Genomic DNA, 19,106 nt, shown 5'->3' with positions numbered 1-19,106 from the left:
TTCTTCAGCACTTTGGCCCTGATTACTAGCCTTTATGCAGTAGGTGGCTTGTCATACATAAATATATATAATGGGCACTATACAGATGATTAAGTAATCACAATTCCTGCTCTAAAGAAAGTACACACTCAATATGCAGTGAACTTGCTACACTTTCAAAGTGTAGCACTGAGTATGCTTTAACTGCAGAGCTACTATGCTTGAAGGGTTTGTGTTGTGTATATGCAGGTCATTTCAATGAACTCAACCCCAAATTAGTGCATAGTAAACCCCACCTCCTTCCCCAGTGCAGACAAACCCTAGAAGGCAAGGAGTGGGGGGAAAGGCAATATTACAAAGTAGAAGTGCCTGGTCCAGTTTTAACTACCCAAATGCTGATGCTCCCCATGTCTTGCATGTAAGATTATTGCCAGTGAAATAGATCTCACCCTTGGGTATTTCTCAGATTATTCAGGTGAAACAGGCTTTACCTCAGTTTCCTCTGGTTACATGGATCATCTCACCATGAATTCCATGGGCCCCCACATGGAAGAGGAAGGCCAGGATTTCTAGCTATTACAGTCAGTCAGGTTTTTACCACTAACTGGGGCAAGTCATTCCACCTCCTTCTGGGCTTTGGTTTCCCTGTCTGTCTGATGGGGATAAGAGTACGTGTACACTGCAGTGCTTAATTTGTGCCAGGGCTGACCCCCGGCACCTCTGGGGCTTGGCAGTTCAAAGCCCCGGCACCTCTGGGGCTTGGTGCATCAATTATGAAAGTAAAAAAAATTGCTTGAGCCCAGCACCTCTTTCATTACAAATTAAGCCCTGGTGTACTGCCCAGCACAGCGGCTTGGTGAGGCTTCATTAGTTAGTGTTCATTAAGTTCTCCTAGCTGCTCAGCTCCATGCAGATTGTTGTTATCCATTCCAGTGTTTCTCTAAGCCAAGGCTGATTGCTTCAGCTCAGGAGTGCCATGCTATGCACAGTGTTCATGGAGGCATCCTCCTGGCTGGACACAGGTTAAAGTGGTGAATGGCAGGCAGCATGCCCAGAGTTTGCTACACTGGCAGAGCTCCCTGTAACAATCATCATCTCGTCTCACTGAAAGTAACTACAGTGAAGTGGAAAAGGTTCATTTCCCAGCAACCAACTGCTTGACAGCTTTTTGTTCTAACCTATATGGAGTTACACCAGGGAGGACTTTAACCCACTGGATATAGGACAATGTGCCTGCAAACTGTGAGGACTTCAAGCCTACATTTCCAGAAAGCCACCTGATTTGTACCAGAAATTGACAGGACTGCTCTGGGATACCTCTTGTCCTACCTTAGAGGATGCTCAGAGAGAATGGCGATAGGCAAATCCTCCTCCCCATTCAGACCAAGGATCTGTGGAGTCCCAGAAATCTCAGTCCTCCTTTTCCAACTCTTTTAAGACCTATGGGGAACTATGAAACACCATGGTCTCAAATGCCAACACCACAGAGGACATCATCTATATATCATTGCAAATAGCCTCATCTCCCTCTGCCTGGCTGAAGAAGAAACCAAGTACAACACAGGTGATGCTGGGAGAAGATGGAATCAGTTTGGAGACCTACCAATTATCATCACCTTGCCCTGCATCAAAGGTCTCTGCTGAAGATGGTGACATCAGCCCTCCTGGACTCCTCACTGTTGATGAGCATATGCCACACTGTGACCACACACATTGTTCTCTTTCATTTGTGACTAGCCAGAAAACTGCACCTCAGCTTAGCCAAGAAGCTTCGCCGCAGAGATCAAGGCCCTCCGACACTCCAGGCTGGGCTCCTGCCGCTCACTGGATCTAGATGTGAACACTCCAACATCAGGAAAGCTTCAGTAACTCCAGAAGACAGCAGTCTTCTCCTCAGCAACACCAGTCACCAGGAGCACTTCATTCTCCCCAGCTCCTGATGCTCTGCTTACTACCCAGGGTCCCTGTGAAACACTGCATCAAGTTCAAGGTTTCAGAGCTAAACTTCAAGGCCTTACAGGGGATTGTCCTAAGATGTCACAGGGAGAGGCGGCCTCTGAAGTAACACCTCCCTCACAGCTGTTTTTCTCAGGAACAAAGAAGCTGCCAACCTCCAGTGGAGCTTGTGGAAGCAGGGCTTTCTCAGCAACAGGGCCAAGGCTCTGGCACACCTTCCTAGGGAAGACCAGAGCGACCGTAGATCTCATACTCAGAACCCACAAAGACAGACTGGTGCATTTGTGCATGCAGTGACCAAAACTGTGCACATGTTCATGATAACTTTGTGCTGGTTGAGGCGTGCAATTACACATGCATCTTACTGAAAATGCAGGCCTAAGCAACACTAACGCCAAAGCTCTATATTTTTGGTGTTTGTCTTTAACAACTTACTCTGATAGCTAGGACACCAGTCACCTGAGACTCAGACCCAAATTAAAGTCAAATACTAAGTGCTGTCCTGCATACGGTAATGTATGAAAATACCCAATCCAGCCTGTTCCAGGTATATAGACACACACACACAGGCAAAATCAGCCTTCAGTGCACATGTGTATTGGATTCCCATTCTGATCATTGCTCATGGCAGACACGAGGAAATGCTGCCTTTTGGGTTACATTTAACATTGCTAGAGTATTACTTTGGAAGGTAGGGGCCATAATCTGCTGCTGATGCATCCATACGGTGACTGCCACCAAAACAAATGGAAGTGACTGGCTCAGTGGTTTGAGCATTAGCCTGCTAAATCCAGGGTTGTGAGCTCAATCCTTGAGGGGGCCATTTAGGGATCTGGGGCAAAAATCTGTCTGGGGATTGGTCCTGCTTTAAGCAGGGGGTTGGACTAGATGACCTCCTGAGATTCCCTTCCAACACTGATATTCTATGATTCATACCAAGAGGAGGATATACCCCTGGGGACTGGAGCTGTCCATCAGCACTGACATTAAGGGACACATGTTCAAATGGCTTCTGAAAGTATTTGCAGGTGCTGCCGTGCACATGTGTAAATATGCGGAGAGGTGCAGACTATTTACTGTGCATCAAATTCCAGAAGCCCTTTGAAAACGCAGTCCTGAGCCCATGTAATGTAAAGCTTTGTTGAAAACCTTGGAGGAGCTGCCAACATTTTCTCACACAATTCCTCTGAAAGTAAAAACTGAGAACAAGAGTTATTCAAGTAATGCTACTAATTGAAGCTCAGGAGGGAGAGAGGGGATCTCTGCTAAGGGTGGTTGGGTTTGTAAAAAGATCTCATCAATCCAAAAGAGCATTTGCTACCTGCAGCAAAAGCAGCATGCATCAGGAGACAAGCCCAGAGCTGGGCAGCAGGAGACACATTCTGTTCTTAGCTCTGCCTCTTGTCTGTGACCTTGGGCAAGTCACTTAGCCTGTCTGTGGTGCCTCAGTTTCACTGTCTTTAAAATAGAGGATGATAATGCTGACCTGCCTGTCATGGTATAAACCCCCACTCTGAACCTTAGCGTCCAAAAGATGGGGTACCAGCATGAATTCCTCTAAGCTCAATTACCAGCTTAGTACTTGTAGCGCTGCCACCAACCAGGAATTCCAGTGCCTGGTACACTCTGGTCCCCCCAAAACCTTGCCAGGGGACCCCCAAGACCCAGACCCTCTGGATCTTAACACATGGAAAGTAAACCCTTTCCCTCACCGTTGCCTTTCCTAGGCTTCCCCTCCCTGGGTTACCCTGGAAGATCACTGTGATTCAAACTCCTTGAATCTTAAAACAGAGAGGAAAATTCACTTTCCCACCTCCTTCTCTCTCCCCCTCCCAGACTCTCCCTGAGAGAGAAAGTAATCCTAACACAGAGAGAAAATTAACCTCTCTCTCCCCCTTCCCTCCTTTCTCTCCACCAATTCCCTGGTGGATCTAGACCCCGTCCCCTGGGGTCTCACACCAGAATAAAAAAACAAACACACAATCAGGTTCTTAAACAAGAAAAGCTTTTAATTAAAGAAAGAAAAAACAGTAAAAATTATCTTTGTAAATTTAAGATGGAATATGTTACAGGGTCTTTCAGCTATAGACACTGGGAATACCCTCCCAGCCTAAGTATACAAGTACAAATTAAAATCCTTTCAGCAAAATACAAATTTGAACTCCTCCCAGCCAAATACACATTTGCAAATAAAGAAAACAACCATAAGCCTAACTTGCTTTATCTACCTAGTACTTACTGTTCCGAACTTATAAGAGCCTGTATCGGAGAGATTGGAGAGAAACCTGGTTGCACGTCTGGTCCCTCTGAGCCCCCAGAGTGAACAACAACCAAACACTAACAGCACACACAAACTTCCCTCCCTCAAGATTTGAAAGTATCCTGTCCTCTGATTGGTCCTCTGGTCAGGTGACAGCCAGGCTCACTGAACTTCTTAACCCTTTACAGTCAAAAGAGACATGAAGTACTCCTGTTCTATTAACTCAACTATCTGTTTATGACACTGCCTTCCTAAGTTTGTTCTGCAAAACCAGAACTAGGGAGCAGGGGGGTCATATGTGGGTCCTATTTTATCTCAGTGCCCTACATTTGGGGTTGACTCAGAGAAACGGCTCCAGATTATGGCCCTTTTCTGGAAGTCATCCCCTCAGAACTGAGGGAGCTCAGCCTTTGTCTTTGGAAACCTGCCAACTGCTGTCATTTCTCTCTTTGCAGGCAATAAGTTCTCTCCCACACACGCTGGTGTCCTGTTACTGTGTGTCTGGGCATATGCCCTTGTCTTTGCCATAGCTCCTCTAGCCAACTGGGGCAGTTATGGACCAGAGCCCTATGGGACAGCCTGCTGCCTTAAGTGGAAAGCTTCAACCAGGGAGGCAGTGATCTATATCGTGGCCCTCTTCATCTTCTGTTACCTCTTCCCTTGCCTTCTGATCCTCATCTCCTACTCGCTCATCCTTTGGACTGTGAAAGTGTCCCGAAGAGCCGTGAAGCAGCACATATCACTGCAGAGCAAAGCCAACAGCGTGCACAGCTTGATTGTAAAGGTAGGGCAATGAGGCTTGTGTGCAGCAATGAAAGCAAAGGGGCTTTGCTGGGAGATCTCTCACCACACATGGGGAAAGTGTTACTAATGGGATACAGCATGGGCTGGAATGTAGGACCCCTGGGCTCTGCTCCCAGCTCAGCCAGAGATTTCCTCTGTGACCTCAGGCAGGCCAACATCTCTCTCTGTGCCTCAGTTTCCCTGACTGTAAAATGGGGACAATGATACTTATCCAGCTTTGTGGAGCTCCTTGAGATCCTTGCATGCAAATTGCTAAGTATGATCAATTCTTTAAAACAAAAAATAACTGGAAAAAATAATCTGATTTGAGCCTGCTGAGCTATTGGGAAAGTTCAGGCTCTGAGCCAGTTTGCAGCAGAATTCTGCAGCTTGAGCATAGCTTCTAAGACAAGGTAAAACATCATGCACTTTGCCTGTATCTCTTCTCCATTCTCTGTTCATCACTTACCAGAGTAGGGCCTGATACATGGCTTGTGGGGGCTAGATGATCTTGCAGCTCATCAGTTGAAGAGGACAGTATAGCATTACACAGGATTTGCTTTACTGCATCAGGTCACTAGTACTTTAAGTCCAGCATTCTGCCTCCTGCAGTGGCCAATACCTCATGCTTTAGAGCAGTGGTTCTCAACCCACTTGTGGCCCAATCAGCACACAGCTGCAATCCATGTGACATTCTCAGGGCCATACAGGTAGTATACATATTGTGTGGATGCGGCCCACATGACACAGAAAGAGCTTTGTATGCAGCTCACAATGGTAAATAGGTTGAGCATCACTGCTTGAGAGCAAAGTACCCTCCTCTTCTCCATGCTGCTGGCTAATTGATCACATGTGCCTTTCCTTCCTAACACCAGCAGGGATCAGCTGATGCCAGAAGTATGAGGGTTTATTACCCTTTCCTGAGCAATTAATTGCTCTGTTAGCTGAGACACCCTGAACACTGCCCAGGATTTGAGGGCCAGATTCTCAAACAAGCTAGGCATACAAATACATGCCTAATATGCACGCACGTGGCTAATGAGTTACATTAGGTCCACAATTATCCTGTTTGATTGCACAGCTGCAGTAAATGCATGCACATTTTAGGCTTGTAGTTGCTGAGTCACTGGAAGATCTCATCTGGCCCAAGCGTATCTAGACAAACTCAGCAGAAGACTAAGAATTCTGAAGCTACTTGCTCCTCCCTAGAAATAAGCCCAAACCAAAAGTCAGATGCTATGCCCACAAATTTTGGGTGAAATCTGGATCTGAACCCTGGCTCCAAATTTTGGAGCTCTATCCTATTTCTATTCCTCTCCAAAAGGAGAAATACGTACACTACTATCCAAATACCACCTAAGCAATCTTGCAGTCAAGACACACAATGGAGAGATGGGAAAGCATAGCTAATAAATAATTGAGAACATAAAAATAGGAAGGGAAAAGATGGCTGTTACCATTTCCCTGCATAGTGACACATGAAAGAAACACACAGGATCATGAAAGAAGAAAAAAATCTTATCAGATCAGCAACAAATAATCTTGTCTGCAGTTGTTCCATCCCTCCCCCACATTCCCCAGGTACAAACCATTAAAACAAAGGCAGGTGCAGGCTGAAAATATGACCACCTCCACCCCCCATATCTCAAAATCTGAGCATCTACTGACAGCAGCATAACTGACTGTTCCCAGAGCTGCCTTGATTTGTTGGCAAATACATTCTTCTTTTATTATGGAGGAGTTTGAAGCCAGGGTGGCAAAGCCACCTTCACCAGTGACAGATGGAGGCAACTTCCTGGAGGCAATATCCAAACATGCTAGGGTCTTGCTCATTCAATCAAACACTGGTTTGTTTGGAATTCTGAGTCAAGCATTTGAATGAATCCACACGAGTCCATATTTCTTTACACCTAAAATAATGAGACTCCTTGAAGGCTTCTGAAAAGTAGAAGTATTTACCAAGCCAGATTAATTCTCCAGGTGTTTGTATTTGTGCTGCTAGTAATACATCCCTTCTCCACCTCCTTATTTAAAGCCATCTGATGGATTTGTTTTCATATTAAATTACATTGGAAATAATAAAAAAATGCTGCCTTCATGACTCATTGTTCCCCAGTCTACCGCTAATACTATAATTTAGCAAGGGGTGCAGAAGCAGTCTGTCTAAAGAATTTATGCCTTTTTTAAAGGAAGAAAATTCGATTTTCTAACATAGACTCAAATGTGTGCGCGGTATTGGAGGAAGGATGGACTTGTGGTGAGACCACTGGACCAGCACTCAGGAGATCAGCACTCAGCTCTGCCACTAACTTCTTTTGTTTGTGCCTTTGTTCCTCATCTGTAAAATGGGAGGAAAAATGCCCCTGCCCATTTGTTTGCTGTCTCTCTCTAGATGATACATTCTTTGGGACAGAGACTGTCTCTCATTGTGCACAACAGGGCCATGGTCCAGTTAGGGCTTTTTGGCGTGACTGTAATACAATCATTCTTCTCTGTCCCAAAGAGCTTATTATGTTCAGCCTACTTGTGCTTTTTGCCTTCACATCCCATCACGATAAGAAAAGCCTCAGGATTTTTAACCTTTCCCCAGCAAGCGTCCTATGTGACATAGAACAGAATGATATGGTTGAAGCAACTAACGTATCTGAGCTGTAACATGCTGACTTGCTTTGCCTATGTTACATTGCCAGCTGTCAATTTAACCATTTACATACTGAACCTTCCTGCACGACCAAGCATCACCCAGCTTTTCAGATCACAGCTATTTAAATAAACAGAGAAGCAGGGCTCTCAAATTGTGTTCAAAATACCACCCCAATGGACATCCATCCCAACATACAGATAGGGTTAAGACCTCACAGCAGGAGAAGGCAGAAAGGGGATCTCACACACACCACCTGGTTTCTTTTCAGCACCACAGTCTCTCTCCGGAGCTATTTCCTGCAGTGAGGCCTCCTGACCCCACAAACATATCTAGTGTGGATGGTCTGTTGGTGATTGGGAGGGAATATTGAAAAACAGAGACCACCTAACTATTGTGCCAGGGGTCTGTGGCATCATTTCTCCCCTTAGATACATTGCTGCAAATGGGATGGCAGCCAAAATGCTCACTGCAAAGCTAGGAGCTGTCTTTATTACTATTCTTTGTACACGTGTATGCTACAGAGGGGCTGCTGAGGAAAAGTTTGATCTGGAACGTTTGAACCGGGGGGCTGGCTCTGGCCCTTCAGGGCCATGGCTGAATGGTTTGGGGTTAGGTTCAAAGTGTAACCTCCCATCCTTTCAAAGCTTAGGGATGCTTGGGCTTGGGATGTTGGCATAGATCTGTGTGCACTTCATGAGTGTTGGGGGAACACTGTGCTTCATACCATAGCCATTTCCTTTTCTCTTCCAGCTAAGCATTGCTGTGTGCATTGGATTTCTGGCTGCTTGGACCCCATACGCAATTGTTGCCATGTGGGCAGCCTTTGGAGATGCCAGCCAGGTTCCAGTTCTGGCCTTTGCACTCTCTGCTGTTTTTGCCAAGTCCTCAACGACCTACAACCCTCTGGTCTATCTGCTCTTCAAACCCAACTTCCAGAAGTTCCTCTCCAAAGACCTGTCCCTGCTGCAGGCCATCTGTGCTGTCATCTGCTGCAGCCACCAAAGTGTCATCACACTCCAGTCTTTCCAGACCAGAGAGGGCAGAACCTCTGCCAGGCTCTCCACAGCCTTCCCTGAGTCCCCTGGGGCTTGCAGGAACTGCAACGACACTTTTGAATGTTTTAGTAACTATCCCAGGTGCTATAAGCTCACCCAGCAACCCGACCCTACAGACAGGCCTAATCTCCTGGCAGACAGGCCTGCTTGCCAGCCGGCTCTGAAAAGGACCGTGCAGGTCATGGTGCTTGTTACCAGGAAGAAGACGGGAATGGGGACTACAAGCGTGGCAGGAAATGTTCTGCCTTCAGACCTTGTGAAAGATCTTATCTGAGCATCCCGAGAGGCCAGGAGCTCCTGAGCAGGGCTAGGCTTCCCCATCCTAGACAACAGGGAATATTTTAGCTTCATATTAAAAAAAATAAATCTGTGTATATGCCTGATGGGTCCTAACCTGCAAAACACCCTTTATGTGATACAGAAAACTGTATACCAGCCTTCCATTTTTGCTGTTGCAATTTCGGACCCACAATTTGCCCCTGTAAAAATGGACACTGGTGTCTGAAAATCTGACTACGTATTACAGTTATGGATGTTTCCACTGAAATACACTCCTCAGGGCCCTTTATCTTTGTTTTTCCACATTCTGGTGCTTTGATGGCCACGCATGAACTTTATTCTCTTTAGAAGCATTGTCTAGCATTCAAGGCTGGGAGCTAGGAAGTTCTGATCCCAGCTCTGATATAGACTCCTGTGGGCCTTTTGCAACCAAGTCACTTAATCATGTCAGTTTTCCCACTCATCTACCTCACAAGAGGACTGTGAAGATTAAGTAGCTAATGTTTGCAAAGTGCTTTGACTCCAAAGAGCCTTATATAAGCACTAAGTATTGTATTAAATCTCGAGACATCACTCTGTGCTTATGCCATATTACCCAATCCTCTCACATTAATACAAACCACCACCATTAATATAAAACAAAGCCCTGTCCTACAAATAGGGATTTGGGTCTAAGATGATCCAGTTCAATTAATACAGATTCCATGTACTTCTCCCCACAGTGTGAACAGCAAGACTGCAACTCCATGACATCCATTTAGGTAGATTTGCAGTGATGCAAGACTGGGCTTTATTGTCCATTTAGCTTTTAGGTGTAATTTAAACAATGTGTAGGCAAAACATTCCTAGGGGAGGGGACTGGAGTAGAGGACAGCAGAGTAGTTATCGAATGGCATGATCCAAAGTCCATTGAAGTTGATGGAAAAATTCCTGATTAGGTGCTGACCCTGTCACAGGACAATTTACAAGGCAGAAAGAAATGGAAGTGAGAAGCCCGTGCACCAATACACAATCTGGTCAGCTCGCATTGTTTCCTGTTCTCAGAACTTCACCTTCTAAGGGCAAAACTGACAGAGTGGGCACAAATACTACAAATTTATATCTGCACAACAGCTCCTGCATAAGCACTGCAAGGAATGCAGTTTACGAGAACATTTGAGTAAATAAGGGAATCCCAAAACAAGAATATCCTTCTGTGACAGAAAAAAGGCGACTATGTCCTGGATATATAAAAAAAGATTTAACTCCAGAAATGCCACGTTCAGGAGAACTCAGACTGGAGAAAGAGTGGCTACGTGGAAGACAAAAAGGGGTGCCCAGTCTCTTTACTATAGAGTTGTCTATTGGAATTACATATCCCAAACCATAAAACGAACTGGGGAAATGAATACAACACCCTCAGGAAAAACATCCTCAGCACATGGAACACTAGCTACCATCTTGTATAATATACAAAACATTTCTAAGATCCTGTAGAAACTCTGTCGGTTACCAGGACCACTAATCAAATGAGGAGTGAGAGGAAACAATACACACTGGAAATGGAGCAGACAGCCAGGTAACTCATACACATTCTGGACAAACTGAAACCAGTGCATTTTGAAATAAGTTAATGGCTAAGAAAAATTTCCACCTTGAAATACAGCGGTGAGGGTGGGTAGAATGACAATATGCTCAGATTAGGAAATACAAAAATATAATAAAAGAAGAATGGAGGTGTAGAAGAGTAAGCTCATCACTAGAGCACCCCTTTGTGACTGAGGATGGCCTAGCAGGCCCTCCTTGTCCAGCAACCCCTACCCACAGTTTCTCCAGCCTTGCAGTGGTGTGGCTCATCTTGTGACACAGCCCTCCAGCCAGACCACTTTTCATCTCGCCCCTTTGAGGGTAACAAAGTCCAACAAACAATAGTCTCATGGCCTCAAGCTGAGTCTTTGGCTCAAGTCTGGACTTGTTAGTATTACTACCACCCCCTATCTCTGGGGTCTTCAACCACCTTTTCCAGTGGCTAGTAGGGGAACCCAGGCTTCCCGTCTCTTCTAGGTTCCAAGGCAGGGACTTTGTATTAAGCAGGCAAGGTCTGTCTACTCAGGCCCTCTGCTTCTTCCTACCTCAGCTTTCTTGGGCTCAGCGTGTAGCAACATTCCTCACACCTACCCCAAGGACTCAGGCTTCACCTGTCCTTCAGGGTTGTGGTTTGCAGGATTCCCCTTGGGGTTCTCTAAAGGATCCCAAATCACTAGACTTGGACTTCAGTCCTTCAGAAATCCTCCCTTATACTCTGCTCCTCAGCTAAACACCAGCTCCCCAGAGTCATAGCCCTCTTTTGAAATCCACCATAGGTGCTAACTCCCTCCTATTCCCCACTCCCTTATTAAGGGAGGTAATCTCAGAGAGCAGGAGCTCATAGCATCCTCTCTAACTGAGCTTTCTAAGTCTTTTTAAGGAACAACTCTTCTTCAGGTGGATCTGCTAATTGACCTACTTACCACTCCTACAGGTGCCAACAGGCAAGCTAATTGAGTTCTCGGGCTACTGTTAACCCTCTCAGGACCAGTGTGGGATTTATACTCCATCACCAGGGAAGGTGGGAGAGGAGAAAGATAATACATGTTTCCTAACAGCGAAGGGCCAGATTTTGATGCCCCGCAACCCACACTCACGTTGAACTGTACTGTACTAACACAATTGGGTATATTGATTTCAGTGGGGCTACTTGCAGAATAAGGATCCACTGAGTGTGAGTATGGGTGGCAATATTTGGCCCTAAATAAACAGATGCTCTCATCCACTGGAAGACAGAGCAGCTCAGACACTAAATGGCTCACAGTATCTGCACTAATATTCAGCTGGCCAGATGCCTAAGCCTCCCCATCCCCGCAATACAGAAACAGCTTCCAGACTAACTAAATTCGACAAACATAATTAAAACAAGATTGCAAAATTCTCCCCCCTGGTTTGACTCTTATTACTTTAATGTAGCACTCAGGGCTGGGAGGCATCAGTCACAGCACCTATTCCTAGCTAGTTCTTGCATTACATTAGGTAACTCACATCACCTCTCAGTGCCTCAGTTTCCTCGTTTGTAAGATAGTTTAGCATCTGTGAAAGCCGGATTATGACTAAGGTTTCTAAAGTGTTTTTAGATCCTTAGATGAAAGGGGCTATTGAAATAAAAAAGCATCGTTGATAGGATTCTTATTTTCCAGGATCTCTAAGTATTTACTTCTGTTTCATACTAAGAAATGTAGGTCTGTCATAAACCAGAGTAACTCTCAGATCCAGTGACTGGGTAACAGCTGCTCCAGTCAGTGTCACATGGAGGTAGATGGGACACTAACTACCAATAAGAAACGCAGGAGCAGAATTGCCAGTGCCAACTGTTCAAAAATCCTGAGTCAGGTCCCAGAAATCCAGGATATTGGCTTAAACATCCTGAGATTTAAATACAATTTGGGGTAATTTATACTTCCCTCTGGCTGCTGAGCCTCCATGAGGTTTTCAAGCTTTTCTCTGTAACCATAAGTATGAAATAAATAAATAAAATGAAAAGTGAAATTCTCACCTAATCACATGAATTTGGGAGCTGGCGCTTTAAGAAAACACTAAATATTGTGAAATTGTTGACAACACTGTAAAGAGTCACCTGGCAGAAGAAGGAAAACATTTTGAAAACCCTGAACACTCATTAGACCACATCATGACAATTGGCCCATAGACAGAGCAGAAGCAAAACAGAAAGAGGTGGTTTTCACTATCTACTTTGAAACCCTCAAGTGAAGGGCATGATCTCTCTGGATCTAAGCTGCATTAAGGCCTTGTCACACCTCTCTAGTAGTGCAAATGGGGCAAGAAAGCAACCAGGTCTCCTTAGGTGGGGCCTGCTCTCCAGCTGGCACAGAGCAGATACAGCCAGCTCTTGGAACCCAGAATAGTTTTGAGCTGCTTTGAAATACTTAGAGGCCAGCACGGAATCAGCCCAAGGTCATGGAGCTGCGCTGCTCAGAATCCAGCCCTCTATGCTCTCCTATCGTTTTGTTTACCGCTGAAATCATGATGCTCATCACATAGCTCCTTTCATCACAGGAGCTCACATTACTTTGCAGCCAGCAAGTAATTTAGCCTTCCCCCGGTTCTGTGAGGTAGGTAAGAATTGTTATACCTATCTGCAAAAGGGTCAGCCAAGAAGCAGAGGTGTCAAGAGACACAGTTAACGTCTCAAAGAGTCAGTAGCAGAGGTGGGAACAAACCCAAGCTCCCTCATGTAGTGATCAGAGCAAGCTGCCTTCTTGGTCACATTTAATTAGCTACTCCTAACAATGATTTTCTACATCAATTTTTCAGTATTATTAGTTAATTAACAAAACTACCCTCCTCCACAATCCATTCAGCAACACTGCAGGGAAGTGGCATTAGACCATTAAGGCACTTAACTGGAATGGTAAATTATTTTCTCTCTAGTGAGCTATTGGCAAATACCATCTCACATATACAGTGCTACTGTGATAACATGTTGCTCTGTATTCTTTCCACAGCACACAACAAATTACTTGTCTTCTCTATTCTGTAATCTGATTCTTATCTCTTTCTCATGGATTATTCTCTGCAGATACAGATATTGCTATTCTTAGAATGCACTCTCTGAGCAGTGGAATATTGCTATCTTTTCTTAGCACCATGTGGACTTTTCAGTAATGCTAATACTTTACACATATGTAGCAGCATCTGTTATTCAGACAGCACAAACCACTTTACAAAATATTAATTAATTTGAGCATCTTACAAAAGAGAAAAGTGTTATCCCCATTTTACATATAGGGAAATTGAGGCACAAGGAGGTTAAGAGACTTGTCCAAAGCCACCCCATCAATCAGTGGCAGAGCAGGGAATACAATTCAGGCCTGTGGTCAAATACTGTGCCTTCACCATGACTATATTTCTTGTGCATACTTCTGCCCCAGTTCACAGAGTTTATCCAATAGTGCCTAAAACATCTAGGGCTAAGAATGGCCACAGGATCAAAGAGGAAAGCAAATCTCACGTTCCCGGGAAGAGGGAGTTACACTCCATGCAGGAAACAGGAAGGAGGCAAATCATTCATCAGCTGATAAGATGACACACGGTCCAAAAGTTTCTCCTGTAATTTGATACTGGCTGTGGACTGGGGTTTCATGTGAGATAAATTTGTGGTGTCTCATGTCACTGAGGAAGCTCATCTGCCTCAAAAAAATGTCTCTCTCCATTGCGCTGATACTGTCCAGAGAAATGAAAAATGTCATCAGAAACAAGCTTTGCTTTGCAGGTGTCCCGAAGAGACACCTGTGAACTAAATGACCGCAGAGGGAGCAGCTGCTCCTTGCCCAGCAAGGAGATGGTAAGGGTTCCAGTTATACCCAGCCGCTGACTGAGCTGAAAGCAGTTTGCTGTCCATCGTTACATCCCAGCAAATCTTCATTCTCCACATTTCAAAGGACACCCTCCAAGGCCCAAACTCAAATTCTGTGAATTCCATACTCTTTTCAGTTCCTGGCTGCACTGACATACCTTCCCACCCACTTTTCAATTAATATAGAATCAAGCAGTGTGCAAAAATGGACAAGTGACTTATACAGCGTTATCCAGGGCCATCACTTGTGCCACCCAGGTGCTGTGGAAATTGTAGACTCCCAGAAGGGACTGAGGGCTGGAGCAAGGCAGAAACAGATGAAGGGTGGGGAAATAGGATCATAGGGGTTAGAGATAGAAGGCACCTTCCACTGGCCACCTAGGGCAAAATCCTAGGCCCCAGTGAAACCAACGGCAACACTCCCATTACTTCAGTGGGGATTGGATTTCACCCCAGTGCTTCACTCCCTACTGTGTATTTTCTAGGGGCTTTATCTCATTTGGGTTTAAAGAGGATGGCAGAGATGCAGGCAGTTTTTAAAAACAAGAAACAGGGTGTTAGCCCCCAATGTCCTGATCGAATTCCAAGGTCGATCATTATATTCTTCCTACCTACATTTTTCTAGCAGTTTCTACTGCACTTAGTATCCTCCATGTCCTGTCCTTAGGCTGTTGTGTTGTGTTGCTATGGAGCGTTGAATGGTTGCTGCACTTTAACCCAGAAGTGGCTGCACCCCAATGGTGGAGAAAGTGATTGCTGTACATTGACAGTAAATCAGAGTGCCAGGGTTGTAACAGGACCCTGGGATCCTGCTAGATGAAAGGTGCTTTCTATGTGTATGATCATTATCAGCTTCTGCTGCATAACTATAACTAGCATGTGACAGCATGACAGTCATGTGAATGGTGGCAAATACCTTTGTGCTTCAGTGGTCTCTGCTTAGCCTCTTCTAACCGGCAATTCCCTATGAAGTGAGTGGGTTTGTGAACAAGAATGGGGCTCAGCTTTTCAGAACTGAGCGCACATTTACCCCTCCCCCCGGTACTGTGATTTCATGTACATGTGCAAGTGACCAGTTAGACAGCCATTTGTACCAATGGAACAGGTCAAGCTCTGAAAATCTGGGCTTTGGTTTCTATTCATGCTCTGCAAAAACTTACAATATTTGCAAAATCTGGAAAAACAAAAAACAGGGCAGCAAACGAAGACAACAGCCAAAGGGAAACCAAGTTTCAAATGTTTGCAGCTATCTGTGTGTCACAGCCGCCTTGGCCAGTCAAGACAGCAAATCCCACCTGAGCCAGGCCAAGCTCATTCAGTAGTTGCCACAGAAATCTGTAGGGCTACTGCTGGGAATGCCCCCACCACAGTGACACCCCTGCCCACGAGGAAATCCTTAACACTCGCTTTCTCTGTTTAATATTCATTGTCTTGCAAAAATTGTATGGTTTGAAAATAAATTCACTCCTGCAAAACTTGTATTGAAGTCAGTTCCGTTAGCCTGGTATTCACTCTCCTGTATAAAAGATAGCTCTCCACCTTCTGCTGAACTAATATCACTACTAATGCAGGTCCCCCTGGGCACGAGAATATGGAAATCTCCTGGATTAGGAGCACTATATCAAGAAGATGGTAGGAATGGCTCATTTGTCAGTAGTTCTAGCATAACTGGGAGAGAAATTCTTCTCCAAAATTTCAGCCCTTATCAAAGGGACATATCCTCAGCCAGCTGATTAGCCATTCATCCCCCACTACTCCCCGTAGACACTGAGCTCAGTTCTGACTCATTCACATCCGTGTAAATGAGGAGTAACTTCAGTGAGTCAGTGGGGTGACACCAGAAGAGAATCAAGCCAATTAACATACTATTGAGTATCAAAGGCTCATACACTCCAGACAAGGGATTGGAACAATTATGTCAGATCAGTTCAGGATTGTTTCTTACAATTTATTCTTCTGAGCTTTGTCTAATGCAGTATATATAATTCCTCAAACAAGCTGGGAGGCTACCACTTCCCTTGGGAGACCACTCCACAGTCCACTTGATCTCCCCATAAGGAAATATTTCCTCAGATTCAGCCTAAAATAGCAACATGGAGAGCAAGTCTGGGCTCCTTTCTGGCTGGACGTGAGGGACTAGCTTGCCTGAGCTAAACGGCCTCACTTAGGCTGCAGCACTATCAGCAAGAGGAGGCCTCTAAAATCTGAGGGAAAGGGCCTATAGATGGGCAGCACACATTATTGTTTATCATTTTTATGAGTTCAGGGCCGCTTGTGCTAGGTGCTGTGTATACACATAGCGAGAGGCGGTCCCTGCCCTCCAGAGTTTGCAGTCTAAATGGCAAAACACACAAGAGGTAGGAGGAGAAACAGAATCACAAAATGATGAAGTCCAAGGTTAGACAGTTAGTGCAGAGCTGGGAACAGAATCCTGCCTTCCCAGTCCAGTATCCTATGTGCCAGCCTGTGCCAATGTGCTTTAGCATGGTTACATTTTCCTGCCAGGTACAGAGCTCCTTTTTCCAGGCTGGCTCTGTTTTAATCAGCTCTCCTAGAAGCCACAACTCTGGCTCTGCAGGACCTTCTGCAGCTGTCAGTGCAATTGCCCTTGCTCCGTGATGCGTGGTCAGTTGAGCGCATCCAGTTGGATTTCAGACAGGGGAACAAACTCCTGAGCTGACAACTTGTATTTGCTTTCGGGCAAGGCACAAGCATATTCTGCTGTCTCCAGAACCAAAAAGCAGAACAGGCCATCTGGCCTGACAGACCAGAATAGGGGATCAGCTGCTCCTGCCAACCCCAGGACCGCTGCCATGTCTGCTCAGCTGTGGCTTGTGAATACTCCCATGGGCTGCCCTGAATCAGGGAATGTTCTGGTTCCCAAACTTCTGAGAGAGAGGAGCACGAATCAGCCACTGCTCCTGCACCTCTGTGCTATGGGCCCAACCCTGCCAGCCTTACTCACAAAACTTCATCCTTGCTTAATTTGTAATGAAAGAGATGCCAGGGCTCAACCAATTAGGTGCTAAGGGCCAAGCAACTTTTTTTACTTTCTTAACTGATGCGGCAAGCCCAGCAGTGCTGGGGCTATGAACGGGCAAGTGCTGGCACAAATTAAGAGTGCCCTTGCCCCTATTTTCTCAGTCATTCTTCCCAGTGCTAGTTGAACCCAGAGCTCTGTAGTCTCTCCCTCATCTGTGGGGGAGAGGCCTTTTGTTCTGGTGGACTTAGGTTTTATAAGCCCTGGTTCACTGTTAACCTCAGCTGAGCTTCCCCTGTCTTAGTGCAGAAACATTGTCCATATGGTTGCCCAGGCAGGCTGTCCTTGGAGATGGGTGGGCATTTTGTCCAGCTTTGTAGGACTGGGCTGAAATTCCAGCCAGAATTGCTCTTGGGCTTCTCTGTTTGTTTCTGCTCCCTTATTTCACATTACTTGTTGAGGAACAGACCTTGCTGCCTCTCTCTGAATTCTATCCCGCAGCACTGGCCACTAACTCATTCCACCAGCCTTCTCAAGCCGTCTTGGAGCCATCAGCAATGCTATTTCAGACACTACAGGTTTCTGCAGCACCCGCAGCCCAGGGAGTGAGAGCTGGCTTCAGCATAGGCCCTGGGACAGGCTAATAACTGCAGAAGGCTCTGAATGAAGCACCTCAAGGAGAAGGTTCTGAAATGGGGCATGCATGTGATCATGGCCAACCCCCTTGCTGGGTGCAAAGCATCAGCTCACATGCTTAGCCCTCCCCTTTAACATTATTAGTGTGCGGCAAGGTGAAGAATATTTCTCTTTCTGTGACATGCCAAGGAGTGTACAGTCTGCGTCGATATGGGCTATGTTCCCTCATGTGCTGGGGTCTGCATGCTTAGAGTGTGCTCCCAGCTCATCACAGTGGTGGAATTCCCTTAAAAGATTGCTGCACAGGTCCAGGGTGTTCTTTCTCTCCTGCTGCTTTCCCCCTGCTGCCCGATTCCCACCCTGTGCAAGATCCTCTGGCCAGACAGCGCACAGCCCTCAGCGGCCCTGTCCATTTGGATTGTATTCATCTACAGGGCCAGCTTTGCACTCCAATGGAAATAATTGATCCCAGCTGTCTCAGACCAATGCAGACTAGAAGATGGGAAGTCCTATTTTCCAGCCTGGGGATAGAAAGGGAATAAGCAGCCTGAACACGCTAAAAAGACTCATTTGGTGGCAGACAAGGTAATCAGAACGCCTAAGCAGTGCAGCAGCACCTTCATCCTTCAGGTAAGGAGCACATGAGGGACCATTAACACCTCATCTCAGATTTATTGTTCTAGGTTTAGCTTTCCTTTGAAAAGAGATGTGGCCTTGAGGTACTTCTGAAGACCTGCTAATCCTGGTTGTGTGAATAGGATTTTGTCTCGCCAGATATTTTTAGTTGCCCATCGCTGAGCTGCAGGGATGTCTCTCAGAGCTTAGCATGTCCAGGGCAGACCAACAGGGTGGTTGTAATAACCCCAAAGAACAAGGCTGTTGAACTAATTGAACTAACAGATCAACGCATACGCTTGCTAGCTGTCAGATCCAGCAGGCTGCAACCCTCCAAAACCTGGAGACTTAGAGTACCAGCACATGTTGTTTCTCAATAAAAATTGTTAAACTTTTCCTCTCAGCCCAGTGAAACGCCTCATGAAACCTGCTCAATCTAGAATTAGAGGCGCCATGAAGGTGTCCTTCTGAATTACAACTGTGCTCATTCATTGCTCGTTGGGCTTAGGGCCCATTGCAGCTTGTTATGTTTC

At 45.7% G+C, this 19,106-nt stretch overlaps 1 protein-coding gene across 1 annotated transcript in view; it reads left to right on the top strand.

The window, feature by feature from the left end:
* Window positions 1-8,951, top strand: part of LOC127030986 (opsin-5-like) — a 45,126-nt gene extending 36,175 nt beyond the window's left edge. Inside the window, exons 5-6 of the mRNA XM_050917665.1 lie at window positions 4,651-4,979; window positions 8,373-8,951. Of these exons, the coding sequence (XP_050773622.1) occupies window positions 4,651-4,979; window positions 8,373-8,951 (908 nt within the window). The remainder of the gene's footprint in view (window positions 1-4,650; window positions 4,980-8,372) is intronic.
* The last annotated feature ends 10,155 nt before the right edge of the window (window positions 8,952-19,106 follow it).

This window comes from Gopherus flavomarginatus, chromosome 11 (assembly GCF_025201925.1).
Source record: "Gopherus flavomarginatus isolate rGopFla2 chromosome 11, rGopFla2.mat.asm, whole genome shotgun sequence".
Lineage (NCBI taxonomy): Eukaryota > Metazoa > Chordata > Testudines > Testudinidae > Gopherus > Gopherus flavomarginatus.
Note: the sequence above shows the minus strand (reverse complement) of the source record. Positions and strands in the feature narration are given on the sequence as shown.